The sequence below is a fragment of the Trachypithecus francoisi genome, unplaced genomic scaffold, assembly GCF_009764315.1.
Source record: "Trachypithecus francoisi isolate TF-2019V2 unplaced genomic scaffold, Tfra_2.0 Lachesis_group11, whole genome shotgun sequence".
Lineage (NCBI taxonomy): Eukaryota > Metazoa > Chordata > Mammalia > Primates > Cercopithecidae > Trachypithecus > Trachypithecus francoisi.
In genome coordinates, this window is record NW_022681456.1 from 83,547,717 (window position 1) to 83,574,463 (window position 26,747).

At 45.2% G+C, this 26,747-nt stretch overlaps 1 protein-coding gene across 9 annotated transcripts in view; it reads right to left on the reverse strand.

Annotated features, from left to right (window-relative positions):
• Nucleotides 1-26,348, reverse strand: part of ATF1 (activating transcription factor 1) — a 61,249-nt gene extending 34,901 nt beyond the window's left edge. For 2 of the 9 annotated variants that reach the window (XM_033222085.1, XM_033222093.1), the window contains exons 1-3: nt 26,078-26,215; nt 17,644-17,798; nt 6,843-6,941 (exon numbers count right to left, since the gene is read on the reverse strand). In XM_033222085.1, the coding sequence (XP_033077976.1) occupies nt 6,843-6,941; nt 17,644-17,646 (102 nt within the window). In that variant the 5' untranslated portion in view covers nt 17,647-17,798; nt 26,078-26,215. Of the gene's footprint in view, nt 1-6,842; nt 6,942-17,643; nt 17,799-17,871; nt 18,000-22,157; nt 22,235-23,618; nt 23,764-24,408; nt 24,872-26,077 lie in introns of those variants that run through there. The other 7 variants (XM_033222087.1, XM_033222086.1, XM_033222088.1 and 4 more) reach the window with 7 other exon arrangements.
• Between the last annotated feature and the right edge of the window lie 399 nt (nt 26,349-26,747).

Sequence of the window (26,747 nt, forward strand, 5' to 3'; positions counted from 1 at the left end):
TAAGACAGTACAGACTAAAGTAAATAGTATTTATCTTCAGAAATGGGAAAATAAGAGGGTACACCTCTTCACTAGGGTGTGTGTGTGTGTAGGTGTAGGGAAGGGGTTGAGTCATCTATTCAACAATTGAGCTGGGTTTGGATTTTGTTGTTGTTTGAATTACCTTAAGAGTACTACCAGCTTCCAATTCCTCTAGTGTGACTTTCTGCTTAGGGTGGGGCTGGTATGTCAGAGGGTTTTTCTCATTGTTCTTGCCATATACTCAGCCTTAGGCTTCATCTGTGCTTCTGCTCCAAAGAGTCTCTCTCCATACTCTTGTCCCTCCCCCAGGGGTAGATTGCTATTGCTTGACTTGACAGCAGCAACAGGGAGGTTCTCTGTTGTCCTGGTCCAGTCTCAGTCTCAGGTAGGCGCTATGTCCCTTGGTTACAGGGGTTGGGGCTTTCTCCCAGTGGCAGAAAAACTCTAACAGTCCAAGCCCTTAACAGTTTCCTGCCATTCCCTCAGGGTTTGTGGGTTTTCTTTTTCTTTTTACTTTTCCCAGACACAATGGAAAACAGGGTTTATTCCCTTTCTCCCAGTGGCTTAAAGATTTTTTCCAAAGGAAAAAAAGGTCCAAGTAGGCCTATACCACCTACCAAGGCATCTCTGGTCTTCCTTGTGTCCCCAGCCCCATTTTTCTCCTAAGCAACTGTTGGAGGCCCTCGGAGAAAAACCTACAAGAGGGTATGACCTGTCTTTGTGTCTGCAGCTCCCAAGGATTCTACATGCTCACACTTGCCTACGCTTGGACTTTAGCAATTCATTAATTTTCCTGCTAGTATGCAGCCCTGCTTTCTTAATGTGCTCTGCCACAGGTGAGCCATGCCCACACCCCACCTCTATGAGTTTGTTATTATTTTATAGAACATACAACATATTTTTGTTTTAGGGTAAGAGTAACATTTTTTCCAGCTTTCTACATCCTGGGGGGAGTCTGGAAATCATTCCATGATTATAAATACCACCTATAGCCACAGCTCCTAAATTTAGATTTCTAGTCTGGACCTCTCTCCTGGACCCCAGACTCATGTTTCTAGCTGCCTACTGGATAAATCTACTTGGATGGTCTGCCCAACAGATTTTAGGGTGGCTCCCATGATCTGCAGCTCCTGGTGTTTGGGACTTTGTCTAAACCTCTCCCCTTGAGAGTGGGAGGGACTTGTGACTTGCTTCCAACCAACCTTATTAGACAAAGATCATGGGATGTCATGTTTTATCACAAGGAAATGGGATGTCATTCCTTTGATTATATTATGTATAAGACTCTGTCTTGCTAGCAGCCTTGCTCTCACTCTCCTGCTGGACTTGAAGCAGGCTGCCATGCAGTGAACTGCATACAGAGAGGATCACATGGCAGGGAGTTACTGGTGGCCATTAGGAGCTATGGGCAGCCTCCAGCCAAGAACCAACCAAAAAACTGAAGCACTCAGTCCTATAGCAACAATGAAATGAATTCTGCCAACAAACTAAGTGAGCTTGGAAGCAGATTCTTCTCTAGTCTAGCCTCCTGCTAAGAATTCAGCCCTAGCCAATGCCTCAATTGCAGTTTGGTGTGAGACCCCAAAGCAAAGAACCCAGTTAACATATGCCTGACCCCACAAAAACTGTGAGATAATAAATGTGTGTTGTTTTAAGCTATTAGCTTTGTGGTGATTTGTTCTGCAGCACAGAAAACCAACACAGATACTAGTACAGACATAACATGCCTAAAAACCAAATTCCTGATTGCCAACATTCCCCCAAAAAGAAAACAGAAAACATCCTCCAGTGTTGTCAATAAATGGCAGTTACATATATACATGTGTGTGCATATATATATATATTTTTTTTGAGACAGGGTGGGTCTACACTATGTTACCCAGGCTAGTCTGGAACTCCTGGGCTCAAGCAGTCCTCCCACCTGAGCCTCTCAAGCAGATGGGATTACACGCATGCACTACCACGCCCAGCTCAAGTAATATCATTCTTACAGTTGCTCAAACCAAAACTGTGACGTCAATCTTGGCTCCTTCCTTTATTTAAAACTCCACATCCAATCCAAAAGCAAATACTATTGGCTTTACAACCAATATATATCCACAATCTTAACTTTGTCTCATCACTACCACAGCTACCACAGTGGTCCAAGCCATTGTCATCTCCCATGTCCATTACTGTAATGCCTTCTAACTGGTTTTCCTGTTTCTACTCCACAAAGCAGTCCGAGGGATTCTTTTAAGATATGCCAGATAATGTTTCTACTCAAAACACTCTAAAGGTTCCCCATGTCACCCAGATTAAAACACAAAAATTTTATAGTGGCGTATGGCCTGCATTATCTGGCACTCTCCCCTCTTCGCACCCCAACCCTCTCTGCGTCATCCTCTATCAGTCCCTCTCCCAATACACTGGCCACCTCGGTGTTTCTTGACCGTATCAAGCACATATTAGTCTCACAGTTTTACAACTGTTGGTCCATATAATTGAACAGGTATTTCCTCAGACGTATGTCTCTGACTACCTTGTATAAAAAGAGAAGTCCCCTGTCCTCCACCACTAACTCCCTCTCTCTCCTATCCTGCTTTGTCTCCATGGCACATAGTACCAACTGATACGTTTTGTTGCTTGTCTCTCCAAAATTAGAATATAAGTTCCAGGAGAGCTGAGACTTTTGTTCACTGCTATATCCCCAGTTTATACTGAATTATTGTAAAATACTGTTTCCTTTACGTAATTTTTTTTTTTTTTCTTTGGAGACAGGATCACGCTCTGTTACCCAGCCTGGAGTGCAATGGTGCAATCACGGCTCACTGCAGACTTGACCTTTGGGGTTCAAGTGGTCCTCTCACTTCTGCCTCCTGAGTAGTTAGAACTACAGACAAACGCCTCCACACCTTGCTAACTTTTTAAATTTTTTAGTAGAGACAGAGTCTCACTATGTTGCCCAGGCTGGTCTCAAACTCCTGGGCTCAAGTGATCCTCAGTATCTCAAAGTGCTGGGATTATAGGTGTGAGCCATCGTGGCCAGCCATTTTTTTTTTTTTTTTTGAGACAGAGTCTCACTCTGTCACCCAGTCTGGAGTGCAATGGTACGATCTTGGCTCACTGCAACCTCCCCGGTTCAAGTAGTTCTCTGCCTCCCGAGTAGCTGGGATTAAAGCTGCATGCTACCATGCCCAGCTGATTTTTGTATTTTTAGTAGAGATGGGGTTTCACCATTTGGGCCAAGCTGATCCTGACCTCATGATCTACCCGCCTCAGCCTCCCAAAGTGCTGGGATTACAGGCATGAGCCACTGCACCTGGCCTGCCAGCCATATTATTTTTAAAAATCACTATAAAATGATTTACTACCTAGAAATGTATTTATTTCGCCGGGCGCGGTGGCTCAAGCCTGTAATCCCAGCACTTTGGGAGGCCGAGACGGGCGGATCACGAGGAGATCGAAACCATCCTGGCTAACACGGTGAAACCCCGTCTCTACTAAAAAAAAAATACAAAAAACTAGCCGGGTGCGGTGGCGGGCGCCTGTAGTCCCAGCTACCTGGAGGCTGAGGCAGGAGAATGGCGTAAACCCGGGAGGCGGAGCTTGCAGCGAGCTGAGATCTGGCCACTGCACTCCAGCCTGGGGGAGACAGAGCGAGACTCCGTCTCAAAAAAAAAAAAAAAGAAATGTATTTCTTTCACCTGACCGTAAATATGCTTCTGAGGAAATTTGGAGAAGAGTCATATCTAACCAAAATAACTGAAATATATATATAAGTAAGCCAACTGAATTAGAACATTTCTGTAAAGGGCTCTATTAACAGAAAAATAATCAAAGAAAGATTCCACCTTATTTTTCTAGCACCATTTGGAGAAGACACTGCTATTCTTCACAGATATAGCCAAATAATGCAGAAGGATATATCAAGCTTAAAGGATTAACCCTTTGGGTCACTGGTTTTCAAACCTTTTGGCCACAAATCCTTTCAACATTCTTAAAACTTACTGAGGACCCCCCAAAATTATTTGAGTTATATTTATTAATACTTACTATATTTAAAATTAAATTTAAAAAAGTTAACAGTTCATTTCAAAACACAATAACAAATCCATTACATGTTACCATACCTATTTCCATTAATACATTTTCAAAAAAAAATTAGTGAGAGAAATGGCATTGTTTTACATTTTCGCAAATTTCCTTAATATCTGGCTTAATAGAAAACAGCTGAAATCAGCCGGGTACAGTGGCTCATGCCTGTAATCCCAGCACTTTGGGAGGCCGAGGTGGGTGGATCACTTGAGGTCAGGAGTTTGAGACCAGCCTGGTCAACATGGTGAAACCCCATCTCTACTAAAAATACAAAAATTAGCTGGCTGTGGTGGTGGGCACCTGGATTCCCAGCTACTCAGGAGGGTGAGGCAGGAGAATCACTTGAACCCAGGAGGCAGAGGTTGCAATGAACCGAAATCACACGACTGCACGCCAGCCTGGGCAACACAGCAAGACTCTGTCTCAAAAAATAAACAAACAAACAAACAAAGAAAAAGAAAACAGCTGAAATCTCTTCTGATTCAACATTATGTTATCATACATTGTTTTGGTTGAATTATATGAAGAAAATCCGCCCTCACATAGATATGCAATTAGAAAAGATATGTAGTGTTTTAATAGCCTTTTCATTTACTTGTATTCTTTGATACAACAGCAAAACTCAGTAAGTTCTAGTTTCTTAAAGGTTATTTGCTATGTACAGTCTGAACTTTGTGTATTCTGTTAACATTAAAATCCATTAGTCTAATCTTGCACTTTAAATGGCTCTTACACTCATGCAACTTTTTTTTTTTTGGAGATGGGGTCTCACCCTGTCACCCAAGGCTGGAGTGCAGTGGCAAGACTATAGCTCACTGCTGCCTTGAACTCCTGGGCTCAAACAATCCTCTGCTTCAGCCAAGTAGCTGTTACTACAGGTGTTGTAGTGCCACCACACCCAGCTAATTTTTAAAACTTTTTTGGCCAGGCGCAGTGGCTCACGCCTGTAATCCCAGCACTTTGGGAGGCTGAGGTGGGTGGATCACCTGAGGTCAGAAGTAGTTTTGAGACCAGCCTGACCAACATAGTGAAACCCAGTCTCTACCAAAAATACAAAAAATTAGCTGGGTGGTGGCAGGCGCCTGTAATCCCAGCTACTCAGAAGGCTGAGGCAGGAGAATTGCTTGAACCCGCGAAGCGGAGGTTGTAGTTACCCGAGACCGTGCCACTCCATTCCAGCCTAGGCGACAGAGCGAGACTCCATCTCGAAAAACAAAAGCAAAGGAAACAACTCTAAATACGGTTAGGCCTCTTTATTCATGGGTTCTGCATCCATGAGTTTCACATCCGTGAAGTCAACCTACCAGACTGAAAATATTCAGGAAAAAAAATTTCTCTATACTGAACATGTAGAGATTTTTTTTCTTGTCATACAGTATAACGACATAGCATTTACATAGTATTAGATATTAAAGTAATCTAGAAATGATTTAAAGTATACAGGAAAATATGTAGGTTATACACAACACTATGCCATTTTCTTTTTTTTTTTTTTTTTTTTTTTTTTTTTTTTTTTGAGGCGGAGTCTCGCTCTGTCGCCCGGACTGGAGTGCAGTGGCCGGATCTCAGCTCACTGCAAGCTCCGCCTCCCGGGTTTACGCCATTCTCCTGCCTCAGCCTCCCGAGTAGCTGGGACTACAGGCGCCCGCCACCTCGCCCGGCTAGTTTTTGTATTTTTAGTAGAGACGGGGTTTCACTGTGTTAGCCAGGATGGTCTTGATCGCCTGACCTCGTGATCCGCCCGTCTCGGCCTCCCAAAGTGCTGGGATTACAGGCTTGAGCCACCGCGCCCGGCCTCACTATGCCATTTTCTATCAGGGGCTTTAAGCATCACAGATTTTGGAATCTGTGGGAGGTCCTGGAACCAATCTCCCACAGATAGAGGGATGACTATATACTTAGTTTAAAAGAAAATAAAACCAAATGATCTTGACAAGATATTTAAAGGCCACCTTCTTTTCCTATATTTTAACATTTTATACAGTCTTTTTTGCTTGGTTTTCTACTGTATTTTTTATTTAATTTTATGATATGGAGTCTCACTCTGTTGCCCAGGCTGGAGTGCAGTGGCATGGTCTGTGCTCACTGCAACCTCCACCTCCCAGGCTCAAGCGATTCTCCTACCTCAGCCTCCTGAGTAGCTGGAATTACAGGCAACCGCCACTGCGCCCGGCTAATTTTTGTATTTTTATTAGAGACCGGGTTTCACCACGTTGGCCAGGCTAGTCTCGAACTCCTGTCCTCATGATCCACCCGCCTTGGCCTCCCAAAGTGCTAGGATTACAGGCGTGAGCCACTGCGCCTGGCCTTTGCTTTTTTTTTTTTTTTTTTAACATTAATGCTGGGTGTGGTGGCTCACACTTGTAATCACAGCATTTTGGGAAGCCGAGGTGGGTGGATTATCTGAGATTAGGAGTTTGAGACCAGCCTGGCCAACATGGTAAAACCCCATCTCTACTAAAAATACAAAAAATAGCCAGGTGTGGTGGCAGATGTCTGTAGTCCCAGCTACTTGGGAGGCTGAGGTAGCAGAACTGCTTGAATCCAGGAGGCGGAGGTTTCAGTAAGCCAAGATTGTGCCACTGCACTCCAGCCTGGGCAACTAAAACAAAAATCTGTCTCAAAAAATAAAAAAAATAAATAAATAAAAATAAAACACATTAATAATCAGTCTGAAACAAGAGATTAATCTGCATATAAAATATTCCTAATGAGCTCAGTATTTTGGCCGGTCCCTCCCTTACCTGTTGAGCAATATGAGAAATGTGAGCTCCCTGAACTGCTGAACCAGGTTGAGGTGCTGTCTCTGACGTGGTACTCTTGTGGGAATCTTCCATAATCAACTATAAGGGGGGAAAAGTCAGTTAAAATTAAATATGATACAGAATATTTAAAGTATACTATAGAGTCATATAAAAATTGATCATTTGGTTGCCTCATTGGAAAAGAACTGGAAGCAATGGTATAGAGATAGAAAGGGGACTTTGCATATTCTGTAATTTTTTTGAATTTTGGTCCACAAAAGGCACATATGAACATAAATTATAATGATTAAATTTTCAAATGTTATCCCATTGAAGAATGATTACAGTCTTCCTGTCTATGGACACAAACATATCTGTCTCTAGGGAAGTTTCTAAGTATACATATAGTTTTTTATATAGAGAATTTACTGAGTAAAAGTTGAACAAATAAATAAAATTATACCTAAGGAGGTTCTAAATAGGTTCCAGAAAACTTAGATAATCAACTTCAGGATATGCAGGCTGGGTAAGATTGAGAATAAATGAGCTATGAGAGATCAAATACAGCAAATAGGGAGAGAACCACTAACAAAGCAGCTGGTAAAAGATTTAGATAGAATTTAATGTTTTTAAAGGTTATCTGGAAAGGCAAAAAAAAAGAGAGGGCTAGCCAGCAAGCATATGAAAAGATGCTCAGTATCACTAACTATTAAGGAAATGCACGGAAAACTACAATGAAATATCACCTCATACATACCCATTAGAATGGGTAATATCAAGACACAGAAAATACCAAGTGTTAGCAAGGATATGGAGAAACTGGAACCCTTGTACACTACTGTGCTGGTGGGAATGTAAAGTGGTACAGCTATTACGGAAAATGCTATGGCAGTCCCTCAAACAAAAACAGAGCAATTTCACTTGTTGGTGTATACATCCAGAAGAACTGAAAGCAGGGTCTCAGAGTATTTGTACACCTATGTTCAGGGCAGCATTATTATTCACAATAGCCAAAAGGTGGAAGCAACCCAAATATTCATCAGTGGATTAATGGATAAATAAAATAGTGAGTGTACATACAATGGAATATTGTTCAGCCTTAGGAAGAAACTCCTGTCACATGCTACAACATGGATGAACCCTGAGCATACTGTGCTAAGTGAAATAACCCGGTCATAAAAACACAAAAACTTTATGATTCCACTAATTTGACGTATCTAGAGTAGCAAACTCCATAGAAACAGGAAGTAGAATGGTGGCTATCAGGGACTAGGGGAAGGAGGAAATGGAGAGTTGCTGTTTAATGGGCAGGAAAAAGTTCTGGGCTGGGTGTGGTGGCTCAAGGCCATAATCCTAGCACTTCGGAAGGCCAAGGCAGGTGGGCTGCCTGAGCTAAGGAGTTCAAGACCAGCGTGGGCAACATGGTTTCTACTAAAATACAAAAAAAATTAGCCAGGGGTGGTAGTGGGTGCCTGTGATCCCAGTTATTTGGGCTAAGGCACAAGAATTGCTTGAACCTGGGAGGCGGAGGTTGCAGTGAGTGGGATTGTGCCACTGCAATCCAGCCTGAGTGACAGAGGGAGACTGTCTCAAAAAAAAAAAAAAAAAAAAAAAGCTCTGGACATTGCTTGTACACACTATGAATGTACTTAACACTATAGAACTGTATGTTTAAAAATGGTTAATATGGCCAGGCGTGGAAACTCACGCCTGTCATCTCAGCACTTTGGAAGGCCAAGGTGGACGGATCACGAGGTCAAGAGATCAAGACCATCCTGGCCAATATGGTGAAACCTCGTCTCTACTAAAAATACAAACATTAGCTAGGCGTGGTGGTGTGCACCTGTAGTCCTAGCTACTCGGGAGGCTGAGCCAGGAGATTTGCTTGAATCGGGAGGCAGAGGTTGCAGTGAGCCGAGATCGTACCACTACACTCCAGCCTAGTGACAGAGCAAGACTCTGTCTCAAAAAAAAAAAAAAAAAAAAAGTTAATATGGCCAGGTTTGGTGGCTCACGCCTATAATCCCAACACATTGGGAAACTGAGGCCCAAGAATCACAAACGCCCAGGAGAGACCAGACCTGGCAACATAGAACCCGTCTCAGGCCGGGCACGGTGGCTCAAGCCTGTAATCCCAGCACTTTGGGAGGCCGAGACGGGCGGATCACGAGGTCAGGAGATCGAGACCATCCTGGCTAACACGGTGAAACCCCGTCTCTACTAAAAAATACAAAAAAAAATTAGCCGGGCGAGGTGGCGGGCACCTGTAGTCCCAGCTACTCGGGAGGCTGAGGCAGGAGAATGGCGTGAACCCGGGAGGCGGAGGTTGCAGTGAGCTGAGATCCGGCCACTGCACTCCAGCCTGGGCGGCAGAGCGAGACTCCATCTCAAAAAAAAAAAAAAAAAGAACCCGTCTCTACAAAAAATAAAAAATTAGCTGGGCATGGTAGTATGCTCCTGTAGTCTCAGCTACTCAGGAGGCTGAGGCGAGAAGATTGCTTCAGCCCAGGAGTCAAGGTTGCAGTGAACTGAGATCACACTACCGCACTCCAGCCTTGTCTCAAAAAAAAAAGATGGTAAATTCTGTTACGTGTATTTTTCCACAATTAGAGAGAGAGGGCAACTAGGTAGCTGCCCCTTGGCTTCACTGAATTAATAACTGTGGCGTTTAAGCCTACATATTTCTTCTTCCTTTTTTCTAAGTCAGAAAACTTTTTTTTTTTTTTTTTTGAGACAGGGTCTCACTCCACTGCCCAGGCTGGAGTGTAGTGGTCCAATCTCAGCTCACTGCAGCCTTGACCTCCCAGGCTCAACCCATCCTTCCATCTCAGCCTCCTGAGGAGCTAGGACTACAGGTGCATACCACCATGCCTGGTTAATTTTGGGGGGGTCTTTTCTGTACAGATGGGGTTTTGCCATGTTGCCCAGGCTGGTCTTGAATGCCTAGGCTCAAGTAATTACTGTCTGCCTCGGCTTCCCAAAGTGCTGAGATTACAGGTGTAAGCCACCATGCCCAGCCCAAATTCATTTTTAACAACTGAATTGAAGCTATTGTTTTTAGTCATTGGAAAAGGCATGAAATTGCTTCACACAGAAAGTAGTTTAAATTTTCTTCCCTCAAATACATCACTAGTCTTTTTCTTCTTACACGGAAAATACACAATAGAAAGAAAACAGGATGACAGATATTCATTACAATATTGTCTAATTTCTTGTAGTCTTCTATTTCTACAACTTTACTTAAAATCATAACCATATTACATGTACTACTTTGTATCCTCATATTTAGTATCCTGTTTTCATTTATCATGCATATCTTCTAGGTTTTAAATAGAAACATATTTAAAGGCTACATAGGCCGGGCAGTGTGGCTCATGCCTGTAATGCCAGCACTTTGGGAGGCCGAGGTGGGCAGATCATCTGAGGTCAGGAGTTTGAGAGTAGTCTGGCCAGCACGGTGAAACCCCATCTCTACTAAAAATACAAAAAATTAGCTGGGTGTGGTGGCACATGTCTGTAATCCCAGCTACTCAACAGGAGAATCGCTTGAACCCAGGAGGCAGAGGTTGCAGTAAGCTGGGATTGTGCCACTGCCCTCTAGCCTGGACAACAGAGCCAGACCCCATCTCAAAAATAAATAAATAAATAAAGACTACATAATACAGCATCCAGGGAATGTGCATAAATTGTATTTTTTTTTTACCAAAACAATACTGTCATGAACATCTCTGGTGCATAAACCTTTTTCTGTAATTAAGATTTTTTTCTGTAGTTCCAAAAAAGAGAATTACTTAATGTAAGGGAATTACGTAGGAAATATTAAAAGTGTTCTGAATGAATTATAGTTTATCAAAAGCACGTAAGGAAGCAATAGAAATAATTAACTTGATAGGCAAAAAATGTACATTGTTTCATATGTCTTTAATTCTCCATTAGTTGTGTGAGTTATCTGGTCATATCATTTGTCCATCCATTTACCACAGTCTCAGTGTTTTCCTTCTTCTTTTTTTTTTTTCTTTTTTTGAGACAGGGTGTTGCTTTGTGACCCTGGCTGGAGTGCAGTGGTGCGATCACAGCTCACTGCAGTCTCAATCACCTGAGCTCAAGTGATCCTCACACCTCAGCCTCCCAAGTAGCTGGGACCACAGGCATGCACCACCATATCCGGCTAATTTTTAAAATTTTTTGTGGAGACAAGGTTTTGGCCTTGAACTCCTGAGCTCAAGCGATCCACCCACCTTGGCCTCCTAAGTGCTGTGATTACAGGCATCAGTCACACTGGCCAATTCAGTGCTTTTTAATCTACACTAATACAAGGTAATCCCACAGACTAATATACAAACAGAAAAGGCAAAATCAGGTACCTTCTGCATAATATCTCTACTAAAAATACCTTTTAAATACTCTACTTCAGAAAATATAAGAATACAAAGCAAAGAAGAAAAAAGATGTAATCCTAAAGCACTGAAACTATAAAAGAGTTTTCATAATCTTGTTAATTACTAGAAATGATACTTTTGTTTTGATCTTGTTAATTACTAGAAATGATACCTTTGTTTTTTCCCTCCATAACAATATCCTTAAGAATTCCTACTTCTCCATCTTGGACAATGTAGCAAGACCTTATCTCCATAAAAAAATTTTTTTTTTAATTAGCAAGGTGTGGTGGCGCATGCCTGTGGTCCCAGATCCTGCAGGAGGTGGGGGTGCTGGAGAGGGGGACGCCCACTGATACTGGAGGATCACTTGAGCCCAGGAGGTTGAGGTTGCAGTGGGCCATGATCGTGCCACTAACATTCCAGCCTGGGTGACAGCAAGACCCTGTTTCAAAAAAGTAAGATACATTCCTACTTCTATAGAAAATAACATGATCAACAAAAAAACACACATAACAGTAAAAGCCACTATAATCAGCAAGTAACATTTTGGACAATAATTATAACCACCTTTCCCTACAAAAAAGATAACTAACAGGGTGCACACTTATAATTCCAGCTACTTAGGAGGCTAAGGCAGGAGGATTGCTTCAGCAACCCCCAAGAGTTCGAGACCAGCCTGGGGAACACAGCGAGAGCCCATCATCTCAAAAAAAAAAAAAAAAAAAAAAAAAAAAAAAAAAAAAAAAAATAACGTATTTTCTATTATTGCATACATGAAGAATCAACATATCAAATAAAGCTTTTTCCAAAATAAAAACAACTTTATAGTTTCATTTCATAAACAATAGTACATACTATTTTACTGATGTTATCAGAATATAACCTTTATTTGTTCACTTTTTTTAAGCTATTATTTCTAAAATTGAGGTTAAGATTAACAATGTGTTAAAAACTTGTTCAATACAGAATAAATTTTATGTGTACGAATGCATTTTCTGTAAAAATAAAGTAAGCCCCCAGTGAGCATATATAATCTTAACAGGAGATAACCCAAAATCAGGCAGAAACCAGGGAGTAGTGAAACACCACTTCAGAAGCACCATCAATGGCAATTGAAGGAACTGAGAAATCTTGGTGGGCTGAGACCTTGCTGACACAGAAAATGTCAAGGAAGGCAGAACACTTTTAAGAAAACTTGGCCGGGCGCGGTGGCTCAAGCCTGTAATCCCAGCACTTTGGGAGGCCGAGACGGGCGGATCACGAGGTCAGGAGATCGAGACCATCCTGGCTAACACGGTGAAACCCCGTCTCTCCAAAAAATAGAAAAAAAAAACTAGCCGGGCGAGGTGGCGGGCGCCTGTAGTCCCAGCTACTCCGGAGGCTGAGGCAGGAGAATGGCGTAAACCTGGGAGCGGAGCTTGCAGTGAGCTGAGATCCGGCCACTGCACTCCACCCGGGCGACAGAGCAAGACTCCGTCTCAAAAAAAAAAAAAAAAAGAAAACTTGCAGCCAAGCGCAGTGGCTCACGCCTGTAATCCCAACACTTGGGAGGCTGAGGTGGGTGGATCACCTGAGGTGAGGAGTTCAAGACCAGCCTGGCCAACATGGAGAAACCCTGTCTCTACTAAAAATAAAGAAAAAAAAAATTAGCCAGGCATGGTGGCGCATGCCTGTAATTCCAGCTACTCGGGAGGCTGAGGCAGGAGAATTGCTTGAACCTGGGAGACGGAGGTTGCAGTGAGCTGAGATTGTGCCAATGCACTCAGCCTGGGCAACAAGAGTGAAACTCTGTCTCCAAAAAAAAAAAGAAAAAAAGAAAAAAAAACTTGCAAGCAAACATTATATGCTAGACAATAAACTAAGAACTTTTTAAGCTCAACATCACTGATCATTAGAGAAATGTAAATCAAAACCGCAATGAGATACCATCTCACGTCAGTCAAATGGCGATTACTGGCCTGGTGCGGTGGCTCACACCTGTCATCGCAGCACTTTGGGAGGCCGAGGTGGGCAGATCACTTGAGGTCAGGACCTTGAGACCAGACTGGCCAACATGGCTAAACCCCATCTCTACTAAAAATACAAAAACAAGCTGGGCGTGGTGGCAGGCACCTGTAGTCCCAGCTACTTGGAAGGCTGAGGCAGGAGAATCGCCTGAACCCAGGAGGTGGAGAGGTTGTAGTGAACAGAGATCGCACCACTGCACTCCAACCTGGGCAAGAGAGCACGACTCAGTCTCAAGAAAAAAAAAATATCAGCCAGCATCCTGGGCAACTGTGGTCCCAGCTACTCGGGAGGCTGCCCAGGAGGCGGAGGTTGCAGTGAGCCATGATTGTGCCACTGCATTCTAGCGTGGGCAGTAGAATGAGACTTTGTCTCAAAAAACAAAACAAAACAAACCAAAAAGAATGGCAATTAAAAAATCAACAACAGATGTTGGAGAGGTTGTGGAGAATAATGCATGCTTTTACATTGCTGGTGGGAGTGCAAATTAGTTCAACCATTATGGAAGGCAGGGTAGCAATTTCTCAAAGATCTAGAGGTAGAAATACCATTTGACCCAGCAATATCATCACTGGTATATACCCAAGGGAATATAAATCATTCTATTATAAAGATACATGCCCACATATGTTCACTGCAGCACTATTCACAATAGCAAAGACATGGAATCAACCCATATGCCCATCAATGACAGACTGGATTAAGAACATGTACATATACACCATGGAATACTATGCAGCCATAAAAATGAAAGATATAATGTCCTCTGCGGGGACATGGACTGAGCTGGAAGCTGTAATCCTCAGCAAACTAACAAAGGAACAGAACATCAAACATTGCATGTTCTCACTTATAAGCAGGAGCTGAATGATGAAAACACATGGACACATGGTGGGGGACGCACACACACTGGGGCCTGTGGAGGAGGGTGCAGGGGGCAGGGGAAGGAGAGCATCAGGAAGAATAGCTAATGGATGCTGTGCTCAATACCTAGGTGATGGGTTGTTCTGTGCAGCAAACCACCATGGCACATGTTTACCTATGTAATAAACCTGCATATCCTGTGCATGTACCCTGGAACTTAAAAGTTGAAGGAAAAAAAAAGGCTAGGCGCACTCCAGCCTGGGTAACAAAGTGAGACACCTGTCTCTTAAAAGAGAGAGACAGACAGAAATATATTTAGACAGTTACCACGGCCGGGCGCGGTGGCTCAAGCCTGTAATCCCAGCACTTTGGGAGGCCGAGACGGGTGGATCACGAGGTCAGGAGATCGAGACCATCCTGGCTATCATAGTGAAACCCCGTCTCTACTAAAATACACAAAAAACTAGCCGGGCGAGGTGGCGGGCGCCTGTAGTCCCAGCTACTCAGGAGGCTGAGGCAGGAGAATGGCGTGAACCCGGGAGGCGGAGCTTGCAGTGAGCTGAGATCCGGCCACTGCACTCCAGCCTGGGCAACAGAGCGAGACTCCGTCTCAAAACAAAAAACAAAAAACAAAAAACAAAGACAGTTACCTCACCCCAGCTTTAGAAATGGGGCAATTTGGCTGGGCGCATTGGTCACACCTGTAATACCAGAAATTTGGGAGGCCTAGGTGGGTGGACCACTTGAGGTCAGGAGTTCGAGACCAACCTGACCAACATGGTGAAACTCAGTCTCTACTAAAACTACAAAATCAGCCAGGGGTGGTGGCACACGCCTGTAATCCCAGCTACTTGGGAGGCTGAGGAAGGAGAATCACTTAAACCCAGGAGGTGGAGGTTGCAGTGAGCTGAGATCACGCCACTACACTCCAGCCTGGCAACAAAAGTGAAACTCCATCTCAAAAAAAAAAAAAAAAAAAAAAGAAAGAAAAAAGGAATGAAGGAATTCAGGCACAACAAAACTTGCAAAAATACAGTCGAGTGTGTTGGCTCATACCTGTAATCCTAGCACTTGGGGAGACAGAGGCGATAAGATCGCTTGAGCTCAGGAGTTTGAGATCAATCTGAGCAACACAGTGAGACGCTACTGTTACAGGACAGGGATCCCGATCCAGACCCCAACAGAGGGTTCTTGGATCTCGCACAAGAAATAATTGAAGGTAAGTCCGCAGTGTGAAGTAAAAGCAAGTTTATTTAAAAAATAAAGGAATAAAAGAATGGCTACTCCATAGAGCAGCCCCGAGGGCTGCTGGTTGTCCATTTTTATGGTTGTTGATGATATGCTAAACAAGGGGTGGATTTTTCATGCCTCCCCTTTTTAAACCATACAGGGTAACTTCCTGACTTTGCCACGGCATTTGTGAACTGTCATGGCGCTGGTGGGAGTATAGCAATGACGACAACCAGAGGTCACTCTCAGGCCATTTTGGTTTTGGTGGGTTTTGGCCGGCTCCTTTACTGCAACCTGTTTTATCATCAAGGTCTTTATGACCTGTATTTTGTGCTGACCTCCTATCTCATCCTGTGACTTAGAATGCCTTAACCATCTGGGAATGCAGGGTCCGTAGGTTTTAGCCTCATTTTACCCAGACTGCTTACGATGGAGTTGCTCTGGTTCACACACTCTGACATTCCCCCCACCTTTTATAAGAGAACCCTTAATCCTAAGGGTTGCAGAGGGATGAAGATCCACCTTCTGTAACTTCTTCAGGCTAAACAGGGGCAATGATATTCCTGCCTGCCTATGAGGGTCTACCGCATTCAGGGTAGAAAGGAGCTCAGTCAGAAAGCATCAGTATGGTAAGGTTCATTCATAACTCAAGTTTCGACAAAAGGTGGTATCTGGAAGATTAGTAATAAAACATTCAGGGCCGGGCGCGGTGGCTCAAGCCTGTAATCCCAGCACTTTGGGAGGCCGAGACGGGCGGATCACGAGGTCAGGAGATCGAGACCATCCTGGCTGACACGGTGAAACCCCGTCTCTACTAAAAATACAAAAAAAAAAACTAGCCGGGCGAGGTGGCGGGCGCCTGTAGTCCCAGCTACTCCGGAGGCTGAGGCAGGAGAATGGCGTAAAACCCGGGAGGCGGAGCTTGCAGTGAGCTGAGATCCGGCCACTGCACTCCAGCCCGGGCGAGAGAGCAAGACTCCGTCTCAAAAAAAAATAAAAAATAAAAAAAATAAAAAATAAATAAAACATTCAGGCCGGGCACAGTGGCTCACGCCTGTAATCCCAGCACTTTGGGAGGCCAAGGCAGGCAGATCACGAGGTCAAGAGAGCGAGACCATACTGGCTAACACAATGAAACCCTGTCTCTACAAAAAATACAAAAAACTAGCTGGGCGTGGTGGCGGGTGCCTATAGTCCCAGCTACTCTGGAGGCTGAGGCAGGAGAATGACGTGAACTCTGGAGGCTCAGCTTGTGGTAAGCAGAGATCACACCACTGTACTCCAGCCTGGGCGACAGAGCAAGACTCCGTCTCAAAAAAAAAAAAAAAAAAAGAAAACATTCAGTAAGCTTGTCCTGTATTCCTATGCAAAAAGTATAACAGCAATATATTCCACAAGAGTAAAGCAAAATAGGCTGGGTACAGTGGCTCACACCTGTAATCCAGCACTTTAGGAGGCCAAGGTGGGTGGATTACCGGAGGTCAGGAGTTCAAGGCCAGCCTGGCCAACATGGTGAAACCCTGTCTCTACTAAAAATACAAAAGTTAGCTGGGCGTTGTGGCGTGTGCCTGTAATTCCAGCTACTTGGGAAGCTGAGGCAGGAGAATCGCTTGAACCTGGGAGGTGGAGGCCACAGTGAGCCAAGATGGTCCCACTGCAGCCCAGCCTGGGCAACAGAACAAGACTCTGTCTCAAAAAGAAAGAAAAAAAAAAGAAGAGTAAAGCAAAACAAGAAAAGTTATTCCAAGTAAAAAACTAAATTAGAAAGCTGTTCATTAACTGGGCAACTGTTGGAACTAAGCTGATATGGGGTTGTTAGCTGATTGTAATTGCCCAGAATTAGAATACTTAACGAGATTTTTAAATTACCCGTCCCTCCTGTTTCTTCTGAGCAACAGTTAGAGATTACTGGTTGGTTTATAAGAATAAGCAGAGTTAGCCTAAATTGCAGACACAAACTTAAAAACAATTAAGGAGACTAGAATTTAATAACAAGCGTACCACAGTTTTTGAAACATAGTATTTCTCTTTCCAGTTTCCCATTTTTACTAAAGACAAATTATGGTAAGACTGATTTGCTTTATTATACTTGGCCTGATTGTATAAAGTGCAGCAAGAATAATGATTTTTCACACAGGCTTTTTAATTGGCTTTGATGGAACTCTGTTTCATAAGGAATCTCAGATAAGACTTTTTCAAAAGCCGAGCCCTGACATGGGTTTGTATCCTCAAATACATATAAGTTGGGTAAATTTCTCTCCTTTTGAGGTCCCAAGATAACCTGGGGTTCCTGGACAGGTGAGAAAATGACATTCTTTACTTACCATAGGTCAGAAACCTTGTACAGGAACTGTGTAGGCAAGGTATGAGGCCAGTTCCCCAAAGGGCTTTTATTGGCTCTACAAGTTTGATTCCTTAAAGGAAAGCACACCATTCCAGTCAAAGCCTTGGTAAAATAACCAATTTCTCCAATTGTATCCTGTTACAAAAGAAAACAGATTCTTACTGCACTTATGCGAATAACTACATTGCCATAAGTTAAGAATACTCACAACTGGTTTCCAAATTCTGGAGAAATCTGATATAGAGAAACAAATATGTTCCAAATTTCGTTCACAGCAATATACTTTACTCAATTGCTACAAACTGTAAATAGCTCAAATGAAAAGTTTCCTTGACTCTGAAAAACAAAAAAGGATCAGCAGCATTTTAATTCAAGTTAAAAAGATTACTTCAGTTTTCTATTGGTTCAGCTGATTCAGTTAACTGTTTCATTTGATATTCATGAACATTCTAGCTCTTCATGAGAATTCTGAAAGTTGTTTCCTCTATTCTAATGTTACAATTTCCAAAGTTATTAGAAACCTGCATTTAAGAACACCTGCTGGCCGGGCATGGTGGCTCACGCCTGTAATCCCAGCACTTTGGGAGGCCGAGGCGGGCGGATCACAAGGTCAGGAAATCGAGACCATGGTGAAACCCCATCTCTACTAAAAATACAAAAAATTAGCCGGGCACGGTGGCGGGTGCCTGTAGTCCCAGCTACTCAGGAGGCTGAGGCAGGAGAATGGCGTGAATCCGGGAGGCGGAGCTTGCAGTGAGCCGAGATAGCACCAATGCACTCCAGCCTGGGCGACAGAGCAAGACTCCATCTCAAAAAAAAAAAAAAAAAAAAGAACACCTGCTAGAGTTCTATAGCTGATTATAAACCATCTTCTAAACAGGATTAAAACAAGACAATTATCTGTGGATGATAAAAAGTTTTAGGAAAGCCACTATTAAAACCACAAATGATAAGGAAATGTGGTTACTTCTGTGGCACACAATATTTTGCATAACGATTATAATTATTAACACACACTAAATCATATTAGAATTACAGGAGTTTTCCGTAACTTTGGAACATATACCAATAATGTAGTTATGTAAATATAATCCAAAGCAAAACACCATTTGACATTTGATAATGCTTCCTGTATGATTTTTTTTTTTTTTTTTGAGATGGAGTCTTGCTCTGGCACCCAGGCTGGATGCAGTACAGAGGCACAATCTTGGATCACTGCAACCTCCCCCTCCTAGGTTCAAGCGCTTCTCCTGCCTCAGCCTTTGGAATAGATGGGACTACAGGTGCGCACCACCATGCCCAGCAGCTAACTTTTGTATTTTTTGGTAGAGATGGGGTTTCACCATGTTGGCCAGGTTGGTCTCAAACTCCCAACCTCAGGTGATCCGCCTGCCTCAACCTCCCAAAGTGCTGGGATTGTAGGTTTGAGCCACTGCTCCCGGCCAACTTAGAGCAACTCTTTAATCCTTTAGCCAAAAAAACCCCACATTTCCATGCCTTCTTATAATCTTTTACCAAAAGTACATTCTACTTTCCTTACACACCTTACATGTAAAACTGATTCTTCAACAGTCTCAATTACATGTTCCAATTTTAACTTTCAGCGACTTTTACTTTTGGTGAAAACCCTGGTTAGTAAGGAATTTTAATTATGTACTAGGTGTGGAGCCTAGCCTAGGACACACCAGGCAGAAGTGCAGATAAGAGCTGACTCTTCAGCACAGCTGGGGTGTGGCTAACTCCAAATATCCCCAGGCCTTATCTATAATCTAATGGCTTTAAGGTAGGGTAAACTGAACAATTTTTAAAAGTCAAAGAGGCTGGGTATGGTGGCTCACGCCGTAATCCCAGCAATTTGGGAGCCGATGCCGTCACGAGGTTCAGGAGATCGAGAACATCTGGCTAACACGGTGACGGCTCTATTAAAAATACAAAAAAGGCGCGGGGCTCAAGCCTGTATCCCAGCACTTTGGAGGCCGAGATGGGATCACGAGTAGGAGATCGAGACCATGGTCTACCGGTGAACCCGTCTCTACTAAAAAATACAAAAAAATAAAACTAGCGGCGAGGGGCGGGGCCTGTAGTCCAGTACTCGGGAGGCTGAGGCAGGAGAATGGCGTGAACCGGGAGGCGGACTTGCAGTGAGCCGAGATCTGCCATTGCAAAGGCCCGGGCGACAGAGCGAGAATCCGTCTCTAAAAAAAAAAAAAAAAAATAAAAATACAAAAATAGCGGGTGTGGTGGCGGGCGCTTGTAGTCCCAGCTACTTGGGAGGCTGAGGCAGGAAAATGGTGTAAACCTGGCAGGCGGAGCTTGCAGTGAGCCGAGACTGTGTCACTGCGCTCCAGCCTGGACAACAGAGCGAGACTCTGTCTCAAAACAAAAAAAAAGAAAAAAAGAAAAACAAAAAGTCAATGAAACAGTTTATGGCCTTAAATCATTTAACAAACTTAATATCTGACCTGCATACTTAAGACTAACATTTTTATCAATAATTTTAAAGCTGTTTTTCTTCCCCAAAGATTACTAAAGTTACATGAACTAAAAGACATTTGTTTTTATTTTGCTTTCAAAATATTTGATTTAAATGTTTTTGTTTAAGCCGATTAATCAGAGCTCTTTTATATAAATATTACACACAACACCTATATAGCTACACAGAAAGACAGAAGAAGATGACTACAGTGGTTGTAAGATTTTTCATTTGCCAGTTTTTAAATTTCTTAATTGGATTACTGGCTTCGGGGTGGAGCCCTTGGAAGAACAGGGCCAAGAAAGGGGTCTCTGATGTCTCGTTTTTCCCAAGGAGTCCAGACTGTTACAGCTTGAACATCTGCTTTTAATTAAACTGATTTTAACCATAGCACTCTTTAATAAAGTCCTTTTAGAAGTTTCTATGCCAAATGGTTGGTATTTCTGGCTTTTGAACTTCATCAAAGGTAACCTCCCAGGTGCTTAGAAAAACGAAAACATAAAACAGTTCACAGGCAAGAGAATAGACAAGGTCACACAGATATTAAACCAGAAACAACTTACTTCCTAGGTGGGGAACTGAACCCGGACTGCTGCTATGAAAGTGCAAAAGCTGGCTGGGTGCAGTGGCTCATGCCTGTAATCCCAGCACTTTAGGAGGCTGAGGCAGGCAGATCACCTGAGGTCATGAGTTTGAGACCAGCCTGCCCAATATGATGAAACCCCATCTGCACTAAAAATACAAAAATTAGCTTGGCGTGGTGGCACACACCTGTAGTCCCAGCTACTTGGGAGGCTGAGGCAGGCAAATCGCTTGAACTCGGGAGGTGGAGATTGCATGTGCCGAGATCGTGTCACTGCACTCCAATCTGGGCAACAGAGCGAGACTCCAACTCAAAAAAAAAAAAAAAAAAGGAAGTACAAGAGCTTAGCTACTGAGCTACAGCACAGAACAGTCTCTGTTCACTTTCCCAGAAGGAGTCTAGAGAAGTTAATTTTGAGCTTATATTATAAGGGCTTTTAACTATTTAACATGATTTTTAGAGGTAACTATGACATGAACCCTAAAATTCCTGTTCCCTGAAGATGGGGACCAAAAGAAAGTACCATGACAAGGTTAAAAGGTCAAGTTCCCAAGGACATAAAACAAGGTAGAGACTTCATCCAATCTTTTATTTGTTTCAGGGACCTGCAGGCAAGTATGTTATTGACCAGCATGCTGGGTCGTCTTGAAAAGCGGGCTTCTTTTTTTTTTTTTTGAGATAGAGTCTCACTCTGTTGCCAGGTTAGATGCAGTGGCACAATCTCGGCTCACTGCAACCTCCGCCTCCTGGGTTCAAGTGATTCTCCTGCCTCAGCCTCCTGAGTAGCTGGGACTACAGGCGCACATCACCACACCCAGCTAATTTTTGTATTTTTAGTAGACACAGGTTTCACCATGTTGGTCAGGATGGTCTCGATCTGACCTCGTGATCCACTTACAGGTGTTCTAAGCCTGTGTTTTATCCTAAAGTACCCTTTGACACAGAAAAATGAATTCAAAGCACAAAATACACCAGCTTAAGACTAGCCTTAGAATTCTTTTTCACATTAATCAAAACTTTACAGAGGAGATAAACACTGATTTATTCATTATTATTATTATTTTTTTAAGACAGAGTCTGGCTGTGTCGCCCAGGCTGGAGTACAATGGTGCGATCTCAGCTCAGTGCAACCTCTGCCTCCCAGGTCAAGCAATTCTCCTGCCTCAGCCTCCATACAAGTAGCTATGACTACAGACACACGTGCCTCCACACCAGGCTAATTTTCTGTATTTTTAGCAGAGACAGGGTTTCACCATGTTGGCCATGGCTAGTCTCAAACTTCTGACCTCAGGGGATCCATCCGCCTCAGCCTCCCAAAGTGCTGGGATTACAGGCATGAGCCACCATGCCAGGCTGATTTTTTTTTTTTTAAACCATTCACTTAACCATTTGTACAGTGAGAAAGAAGCCAGAAATCTGACTGGTAATAAATTCTTACCCTTTTGCCAGCATCCCAGGCTTCTGGGCTCCCTTTCCCTTAGTGGTCCTAGTGTTCGAGCTGGCGGCATCACTGCCCTAGGGGCCAAGCCGTATCATAAAGGAAAATTATCTTTTTTTTGTTCTGGCCAGAGCAAAACACGTGCGATAAAACAAAGACATCAGCCACTCCGCTTAGCACACAATATCAAACTAGCAAGGCTTAAATCTGCCCCCAGATGGGCCTGTCATCTTTAATTCAACCTCCGACTTGGAATTTCAATATGTGGTCTCTAAGCAAGATGGTTGCCCTGAGTAATAGAAAATACAAGAAACACGAAGTAGAGAAGAAAAGTATTGCCTGTGGCAGGGTGGGGAAGCTGATGAGCTTAGGGAGGCCAGAGAAAAAGACCCACTCATTGCAGCCGACAATGAAAACTTCAGGACGCTGCTAGTCCGTAGCAAATGAATCTTTTCCAACAGTCCCATCAGCTCTCAAGTTGCCCCTTTTAGGGAGGAAAAAGCTCCCCATGTCCCACGATCCTGTACATACCTAACCCTCACCCACAGCCATCAACAAACAGCGTAAGACAGATTACTCCAAAAAGAACAGCAGTTAACATCCCATAATGCCAAACCTATTCTTAGCTGAGAGGGACTTAACTCAGAGGGGACTCTAACTCCCTACATCTTAGAAGGGCCTCCAGGCCGGGCGCGGTGGCTCAAGCCTGTAATCCCAGCACTTTGGGAGGCCGAGACGGGCGGATCACGAGGTCAGGAGATCGAGACCATCCTGGCTAACACGGTGAAACCCCGTCTCTACTAAAAATACAAAAAAACTAGCCGGGCGAGGTGGCGGGCGCCTGTAGTCCCAGCTACTCGGGAGGCTGAGGCAGGAGAATGGCGTAAACCCGGGAGGCGGAGCTTGCAGTGAGCTGAGATCTGGCCACTGCACTCCAGCCCGGGCGACAGAGCGAGACTCCGCCTCAAAAAAAAAAAAAAAAAAAAAAAGAAGGGCCTCCAACCCAGGGTCGGTCAAGTGTCCTTGCCTTTTATTAAGAGGGGCCTCTAGGCCGGGCGCGGTGGCTCAAGCCTGTAATCCCAGCACTTTGGGAGGCCGAGACGGGCGGATCACGAGGTCCGGAGATCGAGACCATCCTGGCTAACACGGTGAAACCCCGTCTCTACTAAAAATACAAAAACTAGCCAGGCGAGGTGGCGGGCGCCTGTAGTCCCAGCTACTCGGGAGGCTGAGGCAGGAGAATGGCGTAAACCCAGGAGGCGGAGCTTGCAGTGAGCTGAGATCCGGCCACTGCACTCCAGTCCGGGCGACAGAGCGAGACTCTGCCTCAAAAAAAAAAAAAAAGAGGGGCCTCTAACCCACTCTGTCTTAGGAGAGACTCCTAGACATAAATACTGTTGTTTCCGCAGTATAGTCGATTCTGTGGCCACCACAAATATGTTACAGGACCCCGACACTTACCTAAAGGTAGCCATTGGGTCAGGGTTTCTGCACTATAGTCCCTTTGTGGTCGCCAGAAATGTTACAGGACAGGAATCTCGATCCAGACTCCAACTGATGGTTCTTGGATCTCGCACAAGAAACAATTCAGGGGCCGGGCGCGGTGGCTCAAGCCTGTAATCCCAGCACTTTGGGAGGCCGAGACGGGCGAATCACGAGGTCAGGAGATCGAGACCATCCTGGCTAACACGGTGAAACCCCGTCTCTACTGAAAAAAACTACAAAAAAAACTAGCCAGGCGAGGTGGTGGCGCCTGTAGTCCCAGCTACCCGGGAGGCTGAGGCAGGAGAATGGCGTGAACCCAGGAGGCGGAGCTTGCAGTCAGCTGAGATCCGGCCACAGCACTCCAACCTGGGTGACAGAGCAAGACTCCGTCTCAAAAAAAGAAAAAGAAAAAAACAATTCAGGGCAAGTCCACAGTGCGATGTAAAAGCAAAATTATCAAGAAAGTAAAGGAATAAAAAGAATGGCTACTCCATAGACAGAGCAGCCCCGAGGGCTGCTGGTTACCCACTTTTATGGTTGTTTCTCAGTGATATGCTAAACAAGGGGTGGACTATTCACGCTTTCCCTTTTTAGACCATAAAGGATAACTTCCTGACATTGCCATAGGATTTGTAAATGGCGCTGATGGGAGTGTAGCAGTGAGGATGACCAGAGGTCCCTCTTGGGACCATGTCGGTTTTGGCCGGCTTCTTTACTGCAACCTGTTTTATCAGCAAGGTCTTTATGACCTGTATTTTGTGCTGACCTGTCTCCTCCTGTGACTTCGAATGCCTTAACTGTCTGGGAATGCAGTCCAGTAGGTTTCAGCCTCATTTTACCCAGCTCCTGTATAAGATGGAGTTGTTCTGGTTCACACGCCTCTGACACCATCTCTATTTAAAAACAAACAAACAAAAAAAACCCCCAAAAAACTGGCAAAGATAGCACAGCCTATATTTAAAGTCAGAAGGGACTGCCACCTGCTGGTGATCGGGTAGGAATGGACAGATAGCTCACAGACCAAACCTAACCCTAAAAGATAATGGCAAGTATTAAAGAGCTAACATATTCGACTTTAGGGGAACAGTATTGATTCTAATTAAGACACGGAGGTAACTGCACATGATAAACTCCAAAGAAAAAAGAGCATTTTAGAAGAACGCATTTCTGGGCCGGGCGCGGTGGCTCAAGCCTGTAATCCCAGCACTTTGGGAGGCCGAGACGGGCGGATCACGAGCTCAGGAGATCGAGACCATCCTGGCTAACACGGTGAAACCCCGTCTCTACTAAAAAATACAAAAAACTAGCCGGGCGAGGTGGCAGGCGCCTGTAGTCCCAGCTACTCGGAGGCTGAGGCAGGAGAATGGCGTAAACCCGGGAGGCGGAGCTTGCAGTGAGCTGAGAACCTGCCACTGCACTCCAGCCCGGCCGACACAGCGAGACTCCGTCTCAAAAAAAAAAAAAAAAAAAAGAAGAAGAAGAACGCATTTCTGTTAACAAAAACCTCAGGTTAAAATGCATTCTGCGACATAAATACCTACAGACTCATCACAGGTGAGGCCAGTTTGACAAAGATGCCTGCCAGATCCACGCCGGGCTTCTAAAGCCTAAAGGTTCTCAAAGACTACCACCCGCCCAATCAATGCTCTCCAAAACACTCACGCCACAACCAGACATTTCACATTGCAGTCATTTCAAAGCGATTCAGCTGCCCGCTGCAAAGCATCGATGAAACTGAGAAATGCCGGGCTTCGTTTTACGACATACAAAAGAGAAAGTCACCCTCGGCTGGGTCGCCCATCCAGAAGGGAACAGACGCCCATGTGTCATTCCCAGGCGGGGGGAAAGCCGCCTACTGTCCCCACTCTGTCTCCGCTGTCAGGCACATCTCTCCAGAATTGTCTGGGGCGTGCGCGATGCCGTGTGTCTGTTGCTCGCTAGACTGCAAGCTCCAGGAGGGTAATGGGCACCTCTTCCCTCAGGGTCCCCAGCGCCGACGCGCTTAGAGAACCCTGTCGCGGGGTTAACCAGACCCGGGTTCCGCTCGGCAGACACCGCGCCGAGGCCATAGCCGCGCCGCCCTCCGCCAGGCTCCTGGGCCAACCTCGAAACCACCCACGGAGAGCTCGCGCCTGCGACCGCAAAGGGCGGCTTCTGAGGCGAAAGCCACCCCGCGGCGGGCGGTTTCCGGCTTTACTTTTATTTGGGAGCGAGGGGAAGGAGACGCACTACTGGAAGGGCTCGGCGCAGCACCAAGGCACGGGGGCCGGAAGCGCGGGCGGCCCCTCCCCCTTCCGCTGCGCCCCTCCCCCCCGCCACCACCGCGCGCGACCCCCACTCGGCGCGCGACCCGCTCTACGTCCCCGCCGGCGTCACGTTCCCGCGTCCTTCCCCGCCCGGGCCACGGGGCACGTCCCTCCCCGCCCCCCACTTACCTGTGGCTGCTGCCTCGCCGCTCTCCAGGGCGGGAACTTCCACTCCCCCCTCCCAGGTAGATCCGAATTCACTACCCACGTCCCCACCCCCTCACGCAGCGGGGGACTAGCCTCCTTCTCGGGGGTCAGGTGGGGCGGGGAGAATTAGTGTCACTTAACAGCCAACTGTCCTAAGCTACCGTTTCCTCGGCAGTCAGGGCCGCCACTGGCGGCATGATCTACACCAGGCCGGGGGCGGGGCCGGGGGGGGGGTGCAAAACTGAGTACAAGTGTGCGCTGGAGCGAAGCTACGGCGCTGCCTCCGCGCGGGCCGCCGTCCTGCGTCACCGCGCTGCCCACGTGACGCGCCGCCATCTTGTACGCGGTCCTGACTTGTGGCTAGGGGTGTCTCGGAACGCGTTCCTGAGGCTGCTGCGAGAGGAAGGCTGCCCGCGGTTCCGTTTCTCCTTAGAGCGGTACCCCGCCCCGCCCCACGTCCGCTTCCGGAGGCCATGAGCCGCTGGGTGCTCGCGAGAGGCCGTTTCATCGATGAGTGGCGGCGCTGTCAACTCAACTCCGGCCAGTTGACGTTGACCGACGCCGGCCTGTTCTTTTGGAAGGAGAAATGAAGAGTGAAGGCTTTGACTTCCTTAGCTTTTTTTTTTTTTTTTTTTAATGGAGATGGAGTCTC